Source organism: Olea europaea, chromosome 7 (assembly GCF_002742605.1).
Source record: "Olea europaea var. sylvestris chromosome 7, O_europaea_v1, whole genome shotgun sequence".
Classification (NCBI taxonomy): Eukaryota; Viridiplantae; Streptophyta; class Magnoliopsida; order Lamiales; family Oleaceae; genus Olea; species Olea europaea.
The window spans coordinates 1635831-1650157 of NC_036243.1; the positions used below are offsets into that span (position 1 = coordinate 1635831).

The window sequence follows — 14327 nt, forward strand, 5'->3', positions numbered from 1 at the left end:
GCCTTCCAATATCTGAAACAAAGGCAATAAGGTGTATCGTCATCATCCCTCCGATACTCAAATCAGAAAGAGAATTTATGTGAGAACGTATACTGAAATTGTATGTAAAAACGTACCTAAATAATGATCCAAACCTTTGTATTTATAGAGGTAGGTAGTGCACTACTAGTAGAATTAAATAGTGCTCTCCCGGTATGACTAAATCAGTTGGACATCCTTATCTCAAAAAGTCCAACCTGGGAGGTGTATTTTATTCGTACTACAATTACAAGACCACTAATAATTTAGGTAATATAGTTGGGATAGAGTCCTCCTAGATGTAAGAGTCTTGGGTTGAGGTGTTTGAGTTAAACTAGAGTCCTTAATGAGTAGGACTTCTTTTGGGCGTAAGCAAAAGGATGTCTGAAACTAAGTAAAGGAAAGTACTCGAGCATTTGCATGCCCGAGCCGTCAAGAGGACCTTTTCGAGGAGTTATTTTAGAACCTTGCCAATCAAATCTCATGGAGGCATGGTACTAGTCCTTGGGGATTTCATCCCGAGGACAAATGCTCGATGACACCCTTAGCCCGAAGACTCTATGACCAATATATGATGAGAGGCACATGTGAGTCCTCAGGAAGAATACCTCAAGGATATGCAAAAATTAACCATATCACTGACCCCTGTGCATCCATGTCAGAGGCTTGCACGATATGCAAGTTTCTAGGATGAGATGTATAAGCATGTCGTATTCAAAAATAGGCATGCTCATGCCAAGAAATAGCAAGCCCATACCTAGAAGTTGGCATGCTAATGCCAAGGAATTGGCATGATCATGCCTAGAAGCAGGTGAGCTCATGCCAAGATATAGACGTGCTCATGTTTAGAGGTTGGTGAGCTCATGCCTAGAGGTTAGCCCATGCCAAGGTATAGGCGTGCTCATGCCTAGAGGTTGGCGAGCTCATGCCAAGATATAGGTGTACTCATGCCTAGAGGTTGGCCCATGCCAAGGTATAGGCATGCTCATGCTTAGAGATTGGCGAGCTTACACCAAGATTTGGTCTTGCCCACGCCTAAAAGTTGGCATGCTCATGGCGAATTGATAAGCACTGGAGCACATAGATCTAGAATAGTATGTTTCAACCATTTTAATAATTTAAAAGGAAAGAGATCAATCTAGACCCCTATTAAAAAATTTGAAGGGAAGATTTAGACTCATACCCTGTCTAAAATTTGAAAAGAACGGACTCGACCTTGAGCTCTGTTAAAATATTTGAAAGTAACGGCTTAACCCCTACCTATTTTAGAAGTTGAAAAGAAGGAGCTCGATCTCAAGCTTTATTTTAAAAGATTTTGAATGAGCTCGATGAATAGACAAAGGTTCATATAGGAGACTAAGCAAAAGCTCGATCCTATTCTAGTATAATTATTCGATACTCGTTGGCTAGGTTTGACATTGAATTGAACTCAAAGACATAACCCAAGCCCAATGTGGAAACAATTATCCCAAGTCCTTGTGTCTGGGATTTGATAATGTATTGAACTTGAGGACATTACCCTAGTCCAATGTGAGATAGTTATCTCGAGCCCTTGTGGCTGGGATTTGACAATGTATTGAGCTCGAGGATAGGTCCCCGAGCCCAATTTGAAATAATATCCTCAGCCCTTGTGGCTTGAATCTGACAATGTATTGAGCTTGAGGATAGGCCCCCTCGATTTGAAATAATATCTCGAGCCCTTGTGATTGGGATTTGACAATGTCTTGAGCTCGATGAAGGCCCTCGAGCCCTTATGGCTGGGATTTGACAATGTTTTGCGCTTGAGGAGAGGCCCCAAAGCCAATTTGAAATAATATCTCAAGCTCTATTCCAATGAATTTGAGAATAGTTGAGCCCGACAAGCTTAGGACAGACCTACGGTTGGATTTTTTTTTTTTAGTTAATGCATTACGAGACTTAGAGTTGTTTGCAAGGGGCAAGGCTTAAGCGTTTGCGCAAGGTAAGACTTAAATGGTGCTTGCGCAAGGCAAGGCTTAGGTGTGTTTGAGTAGGCAAAGCTTAGGTATTGCTTGCACGGGGCAAGATTTAGAGGTGTTTGCGAGAGGTAAGGCTTAGAGGTCTTTTTGTGATGCCTGCTCGTGACAGGTCTTCTTTGGTGTTTGCTCGTGACAGGTCTTTTGATGATGCCTGCTCGTGATAGGTCTTTTTTTATGCCTGCTCGTGGCAGATCTTTTTTGGTGCCTACTCATGACAAGTCTTTTGATGATGCCTGCTCGTGATAGGTCTTTAATGATTCCTGCTCGTAGCAGGTCTTTTGATGATTCCTGCTTGTGATAGGTCTTTTTTAATGCCTACTCGTGGTAGATCTTTTTTGGTGTCTGCTCATGATAGGTCTTTTTTATGCCTGCTCATGACAGGTCATTTTTGGTGTCTGCTCGTGGTAAGTCTTTTGATGATGCCTACACGTGACAGATCTTTTTTGATGCCTACTTATGACAGGTCTTTTTTTGTGCCTGCTCATGGCAGGTCTTTTGATGATGCTTGCTCATGACAAGCCCTTTTTATACTTGCTCGTGACGGGTCTTTGATGATGCCTGCTCGTGACTTGTCGTTTTTGGTGTATTCTTTCTGGAAGAAAACACTTGTTGGGTGGTCCCAACTCTCTTTAAATAAACTTTCCTACCTTCTAGAAACAAAGTAGGCTCGCAGGCCTTAACAAAATAGCTATCTAAGTGAATAAGAAAATGCATGGGACGTGCAAGCCCAATTAAAGTTAAACTAGCTAAAAAAGAATATAGCATGCAAGCCCAAGTAAACTAAACTAAGCAAGTTAAAAAAGGTAACAACAAAGAAAAATATCCTAGCCGACCAGCAATCTTTGCTAAACTTGACCCCGACCTCCACTAGTTCTTTCCGAGCAAATTTTCCTTGGTTCTCGAGCTTGAGCTCAGGGGTCGATAGTTGCATAACATCAGTGCTCATTCCCTGAACGCAAGTAATATAGCACTACCTACTACTTTCTGATCGCCACGCATGACTCCTATACCATCACTTGTTGGAAACTTCATAACGAGATGGAAGGTAGATACAATAGCCCTGATTTTTTTGAGTAGTGGTCTCCCGAGGATGGCGTTGTAGGCCATCAAAGCATGAACTACATGGAAGGGAGTTTTTTTGTCACTTACTTATGTCCTGAGCCCAATTTTATGAGACGATCAATGATTCCTTTCGAGATGATCATTCCAACCCCCAAATCCCTGGAGCGGTGTTCTGACTGCCTTGAGTTGGTTAACAGAAATACCCATCTTCATGAAGGCCTCATGGGTCAGTACATTAGCTGCACTCCCATTATCACCCAAGACCTTCCATACTTCAAAGTTGGTGATGATGGCAGATATGACCAAGGCATCATCATAAGGGAATGATATGCGTTTTGAGTCCTTTGATCCAAATATGATATCTTCTATGTCGTTAGGAGTTGTCATTGGTGTGGAACAGTGTCATCGAGCCTATTACTTGCGCCCATTATTTGAATCTCTTTCCAAGGCAATCCCCCCGATTATAATGTTAATGGTACCTACTATTGGCTGGTTACCTTTCCCGGGTTCTGGAGCCTTCAATTGTTGCGGTCATTCCCGAGACGCTTGTCATGCCTGATATACTCCTTTAGGAATCCTCTTTTTATCAAAGCCTCAATCTCACACTGCAATGTTACGCAATCCTCTGTTGTATGCCCATGGTCACGATGGTAGTCATAGTACTTGTTATTGTCTCTGGCCTCAGGGGGAGACCGCAACCTCGGTGGCCACTTGAACTCCTTCGTATCTTTGAGTTCCATTAGTACGTTTGACCTAGAGGTGTTCAAATGTGTAAATGTCGGTGGTGCGCCCTGCTTCTGTTTTCCTCTGGCAAGGTCTTGTTGTAGATTCAGCTTACGCTGCCTTTTATGCTCGACCCGATCATAAGTCGGACCAACTCTCCTTTGATTCAATATCTCTTCCTTATTAATGTGTTTTTCTCCTGGGGTCAGAAGCTCGGTCACTGACTTTGTGGGAGTTTTTGACAAACTCATCTTGAATGCCTCACATCTTTTAGCATTTGTGAGGGTGGAAACTGATGTTGTGATATGGAGATCGAGGATCTGAAGTCTTTCTTCATTAAACCTCTTCATGAAATCATGTAGGGTTTCATTTTGCCCTTGAGAAAATTGCATGAGGAAAGCTATTGTCTTTCTGATGAGCTTACTACTGGCAAAGAAGTCAGAGAACTTGTTAGCTAGATCTGAGAAAGAGTCTATGGAATTGGGCTTCAAGGTTGAGAACCAGTCCCTAGTTACGTTGGTCAACGTTTAAGGAAAAGCTTTGCACATCACCTGGTCTGGGGCAACTTGTAGATTCATGACGTCAGTATGGATATTGAGATGGTTGTAGGGTCGGTAGTTCCATCATTCTCTTTTATATGGGAATACTTGAATATGTCTGGTAGGGGGAATGATAATATCTCGAGAGTGAATGGGGTGTTAGGGCTAAAGCCTATTGTCCCCTTAGCCTTCTACATTAGGCTCGTCGTGACTCCCTCTTGAATGATTTGGGCAAGTTCACTAGACTCTATCATAACTTTTCCAGATGTCGATGCCATATGGGGTACATTCAAGGTTCCAACCCCACCATCGTCAAGATCGGGTTGTGGGGGCTCGAGCTCGAGTATCTGTCATAAAACCACCTTCATGCGTCGGTGTGTGTGATGGGTGAGAATTTCTCTGGCTCAATAACTCAGCTAATGTAGTAACTTGTTGGCCTCCTCGAAAGCTCCAGCAGTAATGAAGGCTGGCTGAGGCACTAACATCTCTGATGATTCTTCTTGAGGGATAGGATGACCTTCAGGGGAAGGAGAAGGATCTGGAATGGATAAACTTGCTAGAGGAAGACCTGAACGTGTGTTCACTATGGCTTTTGGTAGCGATTCTCACAAACGACGGCAATGATGCTAACAAAAATTGTACTTGTCGATTTCCCGAGGATGAGACTGAGAAAGAGCACAAACAGGGCCTTCCAGTACCTAAAATAAAGGCAATGAGGTGTGTCTTCGTCGCCTCTCCGATGCTTAAGTTAGAGACGTATGTTCACCATGATTTTTGGTAGCGATTCTCACAGACGGTGGCAATGATGCTACCAAAATTGTACTTGTCGATTTCCTGAGGATGAGGACTAAGAAAGAGCACGAAGAGGGCCTTCTGGTACCTGAAACAAAGGCAACGAGGTACATCCTCGTCGCCCCTCTGATGTTTAAGTCAGAGAGGGAATTTATTTGAGAATGTATATTAAAATTGTATGTAAAGACATACTTCAATAATGATCCAAACATTTGTATTTATAGAGATATACTCCTAGTAGGATTAAGTAATGCACTCTTGGTAGGACTAAATCAGTTGGATATCCTTATCTCAAAGAGCCACACCTGGGAGGCGTATTTTATTCGTACTACAATTACAAGACTCATAATTTAGGTAATATAGTTGGGATAGAGTCCTCCTAGATGTAAGAGTCTTGAGTTGAGGTCTTTGAGTTAGACTAGAGTCCTTAATGAGTAGGACTTCTTTTGGGCATAAACAGGAGGGTGTCTGAAATAAAGTGAAGGAAAGTACACGAGCATTTGCATGCCCAGGACGTAAAGAGGACCTTTTCGAGGACTTATCTCGAGGACATTGCCAATCAAATCTCGTGGAGGCGTGGTACTAGTCCTCAGGGATTTCATCCCGAGGACAAATCCTCGAGGACACCCTTAGCCCGAGGACTTTATGACCAACATGTGATGAGCAGGCACATGTGAGTCCTCCGGAAGAATATCTCGAGGATATGCAAAAACTTACCACATCAGTGAGGTGACTTTTACTTTGACTTAAAAAATGAATTATTATTGCCACTCATTCTTTTTCCAACAATGTATCTACATAAATACTTCACATGTACGTTACAAATATGAATCGTGCTACGCCATCAAGACCACATGGGCCTTGGCAGTGCTGTGGTTCCAACTGGCCCCCGTGATAGGTGGGGGGAAAAGAGGTGGACCTGGCAAAGTGGCTAAACCCTACTGAAATTAGAAATTGATGAGGTGGCTTGTAATTTGGCTTAAAAAATAAAATAACATTGTTCACTCACTCTCTCTCTCCCCCCACAATGTTCACGTAATAATGTTATAAATGCATTAGATTTATAATGTTTTTGTCTTAATTTTTAGGGTCTTTACGAGATAAGCGAAATTGAAATATAACATTCTTAATGTCATTTCAAAATACTTACAGCTAGTTTCTTACATTGTTAACAGCGCTTGATACAATCTTTTGGTTTATCTAGCATTGTTGATATTTTTAACGGCTAGTTTCTCTAGCTTTTCACGCTTAGTTAACAAAGTAAAAAATTAGGTTGTGAGCACTTTGAAATGATGTTAAGGATATAATATTTCGACTTTGTTTAATATCTCGTAATGACTATTAAAATTAAGATTAAAACATCATAAATTTAATGAATTTATAATATTTTTATGTGAGCACAGGAGAGAGAGAAAGAGTGAGTGGCAATGATTTTTTTAAGTAAAATAAAAGTCACCTCACTAAATTCTAAACTCTGCAAACTACATGTGAAACACATTCGGTATATATAGCATTATTGTTTATTTTTTATGTCAAAGAAAAAGCCATATCATCAAATTCAAAATTATGTAAACTACTTGTGAAGCATATTCTATACATCTAGCATTATTGTTAGGGCAATCGTGGGTCCCCTCTTGTAAGGGGGTATGTACATAGGAGTATCAATCCTGCTGTACAAGTAGACAAACCCTTATATTTATTCAATATTTTAAGTCAAAGTAAAAGACGCCTCATCAAATTCAAAATTTTGTAAATTGCCTGTGAAGCAAATCCAATATATCTAGCATTATTGATATTTTTAATTATCAATTTAGGTGATAATTAAATGTCATTAAATGAAAAATTCGTTTAAATACAAAGTCACATTACTTATTTAATCGAACATTTAAAGTGTATTTATCTAATATCACTGGTTTTATAGAGCATTATTCTTTTTAATTACATAGATTTTTTTCCATGTCTTCTTTTTCATAACACTTATTTTATTTGTATAGAAAATTATTTTACAGAATTGCACCATAAATCTTACATCGTGCGGGTCCATGTGATAAAAAATGTCAAAAAAATACCCAACCCCCTATTATATCTTATCTGTTAGCATTCTGTGAAATACAATTATGTACCTACAGAATTGCTCTATTTAGAAACGTTAGATTGAGATGATGTGCATCCTTATCCATTTATAAAAATATATAGCTAATTTAGGATGTATTTATGACCCTGGCAATGCAAATTTTGTATAGATTAGTGTTATTCAGTGATTGTATTAATTATCATGCGTAGCATCTTAAGTGGTGTGGCATTATTTTAAATTATAAAAATTTTGTCACATAAAATACTACGCAAGATGATTATTACAATTGCTGACTATGAATAAGATTATTGTGACACGTATGTGAGATGAGATCTACTATCTACTTTTGTTGTCTATTCATCCCAAATTGACACATCATGAATAATTTTTCGTGATGTGCCAATTTAGGGTGAATAGCAACTTAGAAAGTATAAATAGACGACAAATTTCAACTCCACGTATGTGGCCCTTCGACTTAAAGGATTAACATGAGATAACTAATGGTAAGATTTTTACCTACACAGATTTTATAAATGTATGATGGCTCGAATACTATGTTTATCGTTTTGTTGGGCAGGTTATGGATCTTGTGAATTCCCCAGCGTGACACTCTGACGACAGTCTCAATGAATAGAGCTAAAGACAATTTCTGAAGTTTTATATACTTTTCAGTTTTTCTATGTTACGTCATGAATAATCTTCCGATAATTCATGGCGATGCTATAGAATGAATTTCATTTTTCAATTCAGTTATTCAATATATATAGATTAACTCGCAATTTCTAAAGAATGGTGCTTCATTAGAAAGTAGGGTAACTAAGGTAACAACATGAAAATCTAAATTAAAAGGAAGGTCACATTATCGCAGTAGTGTGAGAAAAACTGATCTTTATCAAGTTATTTTCAATTAAATATCAGTTCAACTAGTGAATTGTGCTGCCCTTATTACATATAACAGTACTTTTTGACTCCTATGCTGGAGGCAGCATCGATCCGAACTACTATTATCGAGTACTTATATCCATATATCAGATGTGCAATCGCCACCGGGATATCTCATTTCATGCGCCAAGGATGGACCGTCTGGTTCAGCTCCAAAATCGACAAAAAAATTCTGGTTTATTGCAAGACCGCCTTTCTCATTGTTAACATCGATCTGTAAGATATGGCCGCCTTTCTGCACGAGCTCGGGATAAAATTGACGGTCCCATGTACTGAAGAGAGAATTTGTAACATAGAGTCGCTTCCCATCTAAGCTCAGTTGTATCAACCTAAAGTTGACAGGTGTTTATCATGTAAGACTGATGATATTTACAGCAACTTTGTCTTCTTCGAATTATACAAAGAAAATTGTGTAATCACAAACGTCATGTAATCGTCTATATAACTCCATTCCCAGCCCAAACCAATCCAAGCCATACACTACATAGTCACAAATTACGATAACCAACATGGCGAATCACCATATCCTTCTCGTGAGTTTTTCAGGACAGGGCCATATAAACCCATCTCTTCAATTTGCGAAGCGCCTTCTGCAAATGGGAGCAAAGGTCACCTTCTGCACTAGTCTATCTTCAATCCGTCGCATGTCCAAAACTGCCTCGATAATACCAGGCCTGACTTTGGCTCCCTTTTCTGATGGTTACGACAATGGCTGGACAACTGCGGACAATGTCGAAGAATTCTTTATATCTTTCAGAACTTGCGGTACTGAAGGGTGGTAGTAATAGACCGTACTAAGCAAATACAATAAACAAGATTTTCTTTTTCTTTACTATTGCCGAGTGTTGTCCAATAACACCGAATATTTTTTACAACAGAAATGATAATAGTGTTTGCTTGTAAGGTTTCATACAGAGAGCATCAGGATAAAACCCTCCATATTTGGTTTGAGAAGGAACATAGAAAAATACCTTCACATCTGGGACATCACCCTGGTACGTCGAACCATCATCTGCCTCAACAACCACGGTGCTTCCTTTCCGAACTAATCCTCCAACCCATACTTGGCCAGTCATTTAGTTCTTGTGATTTGCCATCCTTTATGCAGTCTTCAAGCCCTGTTGTGTACAATTTTTCTCTTCCTCTTTTAATAGAGCATTTGGAGATTCTTGATAGAGCTGGGGACAAGCAGAAAGTACTTGTGAACACATTTGATGCTTTGGAATTCGAAACCTTAAGGGCTATAACGAAGTACGATTTGATGGGCATTGGACCTTTGATTCCTTCTGCATTCTTGGATGGGAAGGATCCTTTGGACACCTCATTCGGAGGTGATCTGATAGAGAAGACAGTAGATTACATGAATTGGTTGAATTTGAAAGACGAATTATCTGTTATTTATGTATCTTTCGGGCATCTCGGGAAGAATCCAATTTTGCACCTTGAGTGGCTTCACTGATATTGATAGCTGCAGTCAAATCAGATTGATCATTTATGTTGTTAATTAGGCAATCGGGTTAAATACATAGGTGGACACTAAACTTTTAGTGAAATTTCATGTGCATCATTAAACTATCAACTTGCACATTTTTTTACGTTGCGCAGTCAGTCTATATCAGTTAGTTTGACTAACAGAAGGGTGACTTGACAGTCTAGTTATTTGCTACTTAGGCCGCCACATCAGTTTTTCCACTAGTAGAACTAACAAGCCTGAAACGAATGACCATATTTTAGTTCACTGACCTAATTGGAACAAAATATGAGTTCAGTGACAAAAGTTGGAAAAGAATAAAGATCGGTGGCCTCTAGTGCTTTTTACTCGTATGTGATCTAAACTGTTAGGCAATTCTTCTGTATACCTCGTGGCTCCATGACCCATCTGGGTTCTTGAAAAACCTTATCATGTTGCTTGTTAAGGCACATCCCACAAATCCTGTATCCCTGGATGGATCGTGCAGAAATCTTATCTGCAAGTTATTTAGATGCACATTAACGGAAAAATATTCCCCAAAAGGAATTATACATGCAGTTGCATGAAAACATCCAAGCAGAAGACATGAGAAAGCAAGCTAAGAAATGGAAAAATCTGGCTAAGGAAGCAGTTATAGAAGGTGGTTCTTCCAATGTGAGTCTTAGGGTTTTCATGGATCAGATTGCTGGAGCAACCCAATCATCATCCAGTTAATTCAAAATTGTCCTCTCCATGATTCAAGGGCATATGGATGATCAACCAGCTTTGGAGAATAAGAACTGTTTTGAGTAATTAAGAAGCTAGAGTTGTATTATAAAACTGCGTTTCGATGAGTATAATCTTTGAATTTTTAGAGATACATTATGCATACGAAAACAAAGTAAGAAGACATGAAACTGAAAGGAGGACACATATAATAGAGCCACTCCAAACTCCTAATTCATCGAGTTGGTCAACTAAAACGTCTGACTTCTCTGACTTGAAATGACGTGCGACTAGTAAGGCTTCGATCACTAATCGACATTTTTCACATTTTTTGGATCACAACATTGACAAGCCCTTTGGTGAAAGCAGCAGGTGCTCCCCACGAAGTGCTGATCATGGTCTTGTGTCGAGGTTGATACCAGAAATCATAGCCAAAAAGGGGACTATGTCCAGGTTTCTCCCACCTGTAAAAAGAAACACGCAAGTATGATATGTTCAAGAAATTTGGATAGGTTACATCCTTATAGTAGCAATATAAGTCTGTCTTGAAATCTATACTCTTGAATCTAAGCATGGTTGACACTAATTTCGAGTAAATACAAGAATCAGATTGTCGAGACAAGCTCGGGCATAGAACAAAATTCCAGTAAGAAATAACATCAATTTACACATAATATTGGCTTGGGGATCATTATTAATGTTTTTTGGAAGTAAATGTTAAACGTGGACCATTATCAAGATTCTTTAGTTAATTTTATAGATCAAAACTGGATGTTGTGGTGTTCTTTTCACAGAAGCAGATCTTGCAAATTATTACCTTCCTTTCACATTAAAATCAGAATCCAGAAGAAGAAATCCATTTCCTTCAGCATTTCCATCTTTATCTCACTTTCCCTTTGAATATTCTTTCTTCGGTCATTCTCTTGCTACATCTCACAAAAATTACAAAATCCCACTTTTTTTATATTCAAATTCACAAATATCATTGAAATGTTCTTGATTACAACTCAAAAATTTTGTAGTTCAACAGTTTCTTCAATTCTTTCACTACATATACACCTTCCATTCTTCAGACTCTTCACAGTCAATCTGATAGTTTCTCCATTTCCTTGAACAAAAAGATGTACCTAAGGAGGGAAGTTTTTGTATTCTCTTTGTTCTGTATCTTTGCTTTCTCAAGTAAGTTGCCTTACAAAGTACAAGAAGTTAAATGCTGCTAAATTTCAACTTTTCAATATTGTCACAGCTTTCTGTAATTGCATAATTAATATAGAATCTCTCATTTCATGGTTATTTGTAGCCTTTAAACAGGGAATTTGTAATTTTTTCTGTCATACATATTCTCACATTGGTTCATTATTTCTGTTTATAGATGCACTGGTTTTAAGCAACATCGGCATAAATTATGGTCGACTGGGAAATAATTTGCCGTCTCCTTATCAAACAATCGAATTCTTGAAATCCATGGACGCCGGTAGAGTGAAGATCTATGATGCCAGCCCTGAAGTTCTAAAACTTCTATCAGGCACGAGGCTTCATGTTTCAATAATGGTAACAAATGACCAAATTTCTGATATTGCTTCAAACCTAACAATAGCTGATCAATGGGTGCAAGATAATGTTCTTGCATATTATCCCAACACCAAAATCCGATCCATTCTTGTCGGGAATGAAGTTCTTAGTTATGATGGTCAGAAAATGTGGGCTGATCTCGTACCAGCTATGCAGAAAATCAAGAAATCCTTAGTTTTGCATAACATTCATAACATCAAAGTCGGGACCCCCTTGGCAATAGATGTAGTTGAATCAATTTTCCCACCTTCAAGTGGGAAATTTAAGGATGAAATTTCAGACAAGGTTATGATCCCATTGCTGCATTATACTCAGAATCCAGAGATTATCTTATTATCCTTTTGTCTGGAAAAATCCTCATTTTTAAGTCAAGAAGTTATAAATTTCTACAGCAATTGAAGCAGAAAGCAATCATGCACACTCCATGATTATATAGAATCAACACACAAACTAATGTGCAACTGCGGCCATATTATAATAAACTTTTTGTTAATTGGTTGTTAATAATATCATTTATAGAAAATATCAAACGGAAATTTAATAACAATACTTCTCAGTACATCATTATCTAAACTGGAATACCATGGTTAACTACGAAGAATCCATCTTATTATGTCGTTATCTTAGGTGCAATTTGAGCACTAAATCTATACTTAGAATGTAAGTGTAAGAGACATCATTATTACAAATTTTTACGATACAAATTATTAAAGGAGCGAATTGACAAAAACTTATTCAGAGAAAGCATGAAAAAGTCTTGAGCGTTTTACTGTACTAAAAGCATGTTTGGCCAAGCTTAAAAAGCTTACTTTTAAGTGAGTAAGTACACTTTTTTTTATTTTCATAAGAAAGAAAAAAAGAACTTATCCAAATATGTTTTGAAACAAAAAGAATTAATTTCTATTCATATTTAAGCTTGGCAGATGAGCTCTTAGTCTTTAGAACATATCCAAGAAAAAATTTCAAATATGGCTTAAAGATTTGATCTCTTACACAAGTGAAGGTAGGACAAGGAATCGCCGGGAAGCTGATGGATCACTATGGCAGGAGCTGCAGGAATTCCATCCCGAATGATGTAGTTCATCGCCAATGTAAGGCATAGGTAGCCTGTGAATGACTTTAGAGTAAGTCAAATCTGACAAACATCAGCCTCGATTTCGCGTTGTTTAAGGATTCAAACCAGACGTACAACGATACTGGAAGTGGATTGGTTTACACAAATCTTCTTGATCAGATGCTTGATTCTGTTGTTTTCGCTATGCGAAAACTTGGGTTTGAGAACATCAGATAAAAGTGACACACAAGTTTTAGAAAATAAAATAGGGAAGCGATTGGCGAAACTAGTGGTATTAAAAACAATGTTGATTAAGTAAATTACAAGTGCTTATACCTCTTTCAGACGTCAACTGATAGTTTTTAACTATTATCCATATTTTTACACAAGTTTTAAGATATTTGAATCTTTAGTTAGCCAAAAGTGGTTTGATACTTCTATTATGTCAATATTTTTGACAAAAACATATATCCAAAACTATTCATTCCATTCCAGATTTCAATTTACACGTTTTTTCCTAGTTTCTTTGTACTCTGTGTTCATTAAAATTGCTCATAAGAAGCCAAATTACATTACAAGATGGGCAAGAAAGTTGACAATTGTGCAGCAAATGACAGCCATAGCCCATATTGGAAGACTTCTGCGTTCTTTTAGTGCATTTTTTTAAGATTTTCTTTCTAAAAAATTGTGCAAATTATCGATCCAGAATGCATTTTAAAATATACACAAATAGCTAAAGCAAAAACCCAATTAAATTACCTTTATAAACACAGGTGACATAAATAAGAGATTCCCTTGGGCCAGCCATGGCTTCAAGCGGAGTAGCATATCCTGGCCCCTTTTTGCAGCAACCACCGTTCACCGCTGCTTGTTGAACCACCACCATATCCGTAGCCATTTTTCTGCTCTTTTTCTTCCTTCACAAACAAATTTAAGCACAACCCAGATAGAAAAACTGCTCAGACTAATCGCCCTTGAATTTTACGCTTTTTGTGAATATCTGTTTGTGCTTCTACGGATGCAATTCGGAAGCTAAACGCCACTCGGTGCTTACAGAAGCCACGTTTGCAACAGTCCGAAATGAGCGGTCATGTCAGGTGACAGGTGAGTTATTATATTGCTCGTTTGTCTTTGTACCCGGGCGTAATAATATACTATATACAGAAATGTCCTGGTGGAATGAACGTGTTGAAATAAAAGTGAATTCATTATTTTTCAACTTTTTTATTATTTCCTTATCTGAACCATTTCTTGAAATTATTTTTTAACAATATTTTTTCTAAGCTTACTTTTTACGATATTTTTTGGGACCGTGCTCGGCACATAGCACGGTCGATAGCTCCCTCACATTAGAGGGGGCTCGCACACGTTAAAAAAA

General features: G+C 38.2%; 2 protein-coding genes across 2 annotated transcripts; both read right to left on the reverse strand.

The window, feature by feature from the left end:
• Positions 1 to 3595: 3595 nt before the first annotated feature.
• Positions 3596 to 4378, reverse strand: LOC111397756. Its single transcript, XM_023024741.1, has 2 exons — positions 4352 to 4378; positions 3596 to 4285 (listed from the first exon to the last, which is right to left on the reverse strand). Exons 1-2 carry the CDS (start codon positions 4376 to 4378, stop codon positions 3596 to 3598), a joined length of 717 nt encoding a protein of 238 aa, XP_022880509.1.
• A 3665-nt stretch (positions 4379 to 8043) lies between these two features.
• LOC111397758 (selenium-binding protein 1-like) lies at positions 8044 to 14071 on the reverse strand. The gene is given in 14 exon segments (XM_023024742.1): positions 8044 to 8481; positions 8815 to 8835; positions 9119 to 9245; positions 9381 to 9388; positions 9508 to 9615; positions 10007 to 10216; positions 10667 to 10787; positions 11141 to 11207; positions 11381 to 11450; positions 11753 to 11920; positions 12105 to 12195; positions 12886 to 13030; positions 13114 to 13235; positions 13684 to 14071. Coding segments are annotated over 14 exon segments (1683 nt in total). The 5' UTR covers positions 13848 to 14071; the 3' UTR covers positions 8044 to 8220.
• Positions 14072 to 14327: the final 256 nt, after the last annotated feature.

Coding starts and splice junctions, on each gene's coding strand:
- LOC111397756 (XM_023024741.1), bottom strand. CDS start 4,378: ATGAATCTACAAGTTGCCCCAGACCAG. Junction 4,286..4,351: donor TACAAGTTGCCCCAGACCAG/GTGATGTGCAAA, acceptor TCAACCTTGAAG/CCCAATTCCATAGACTCTTT.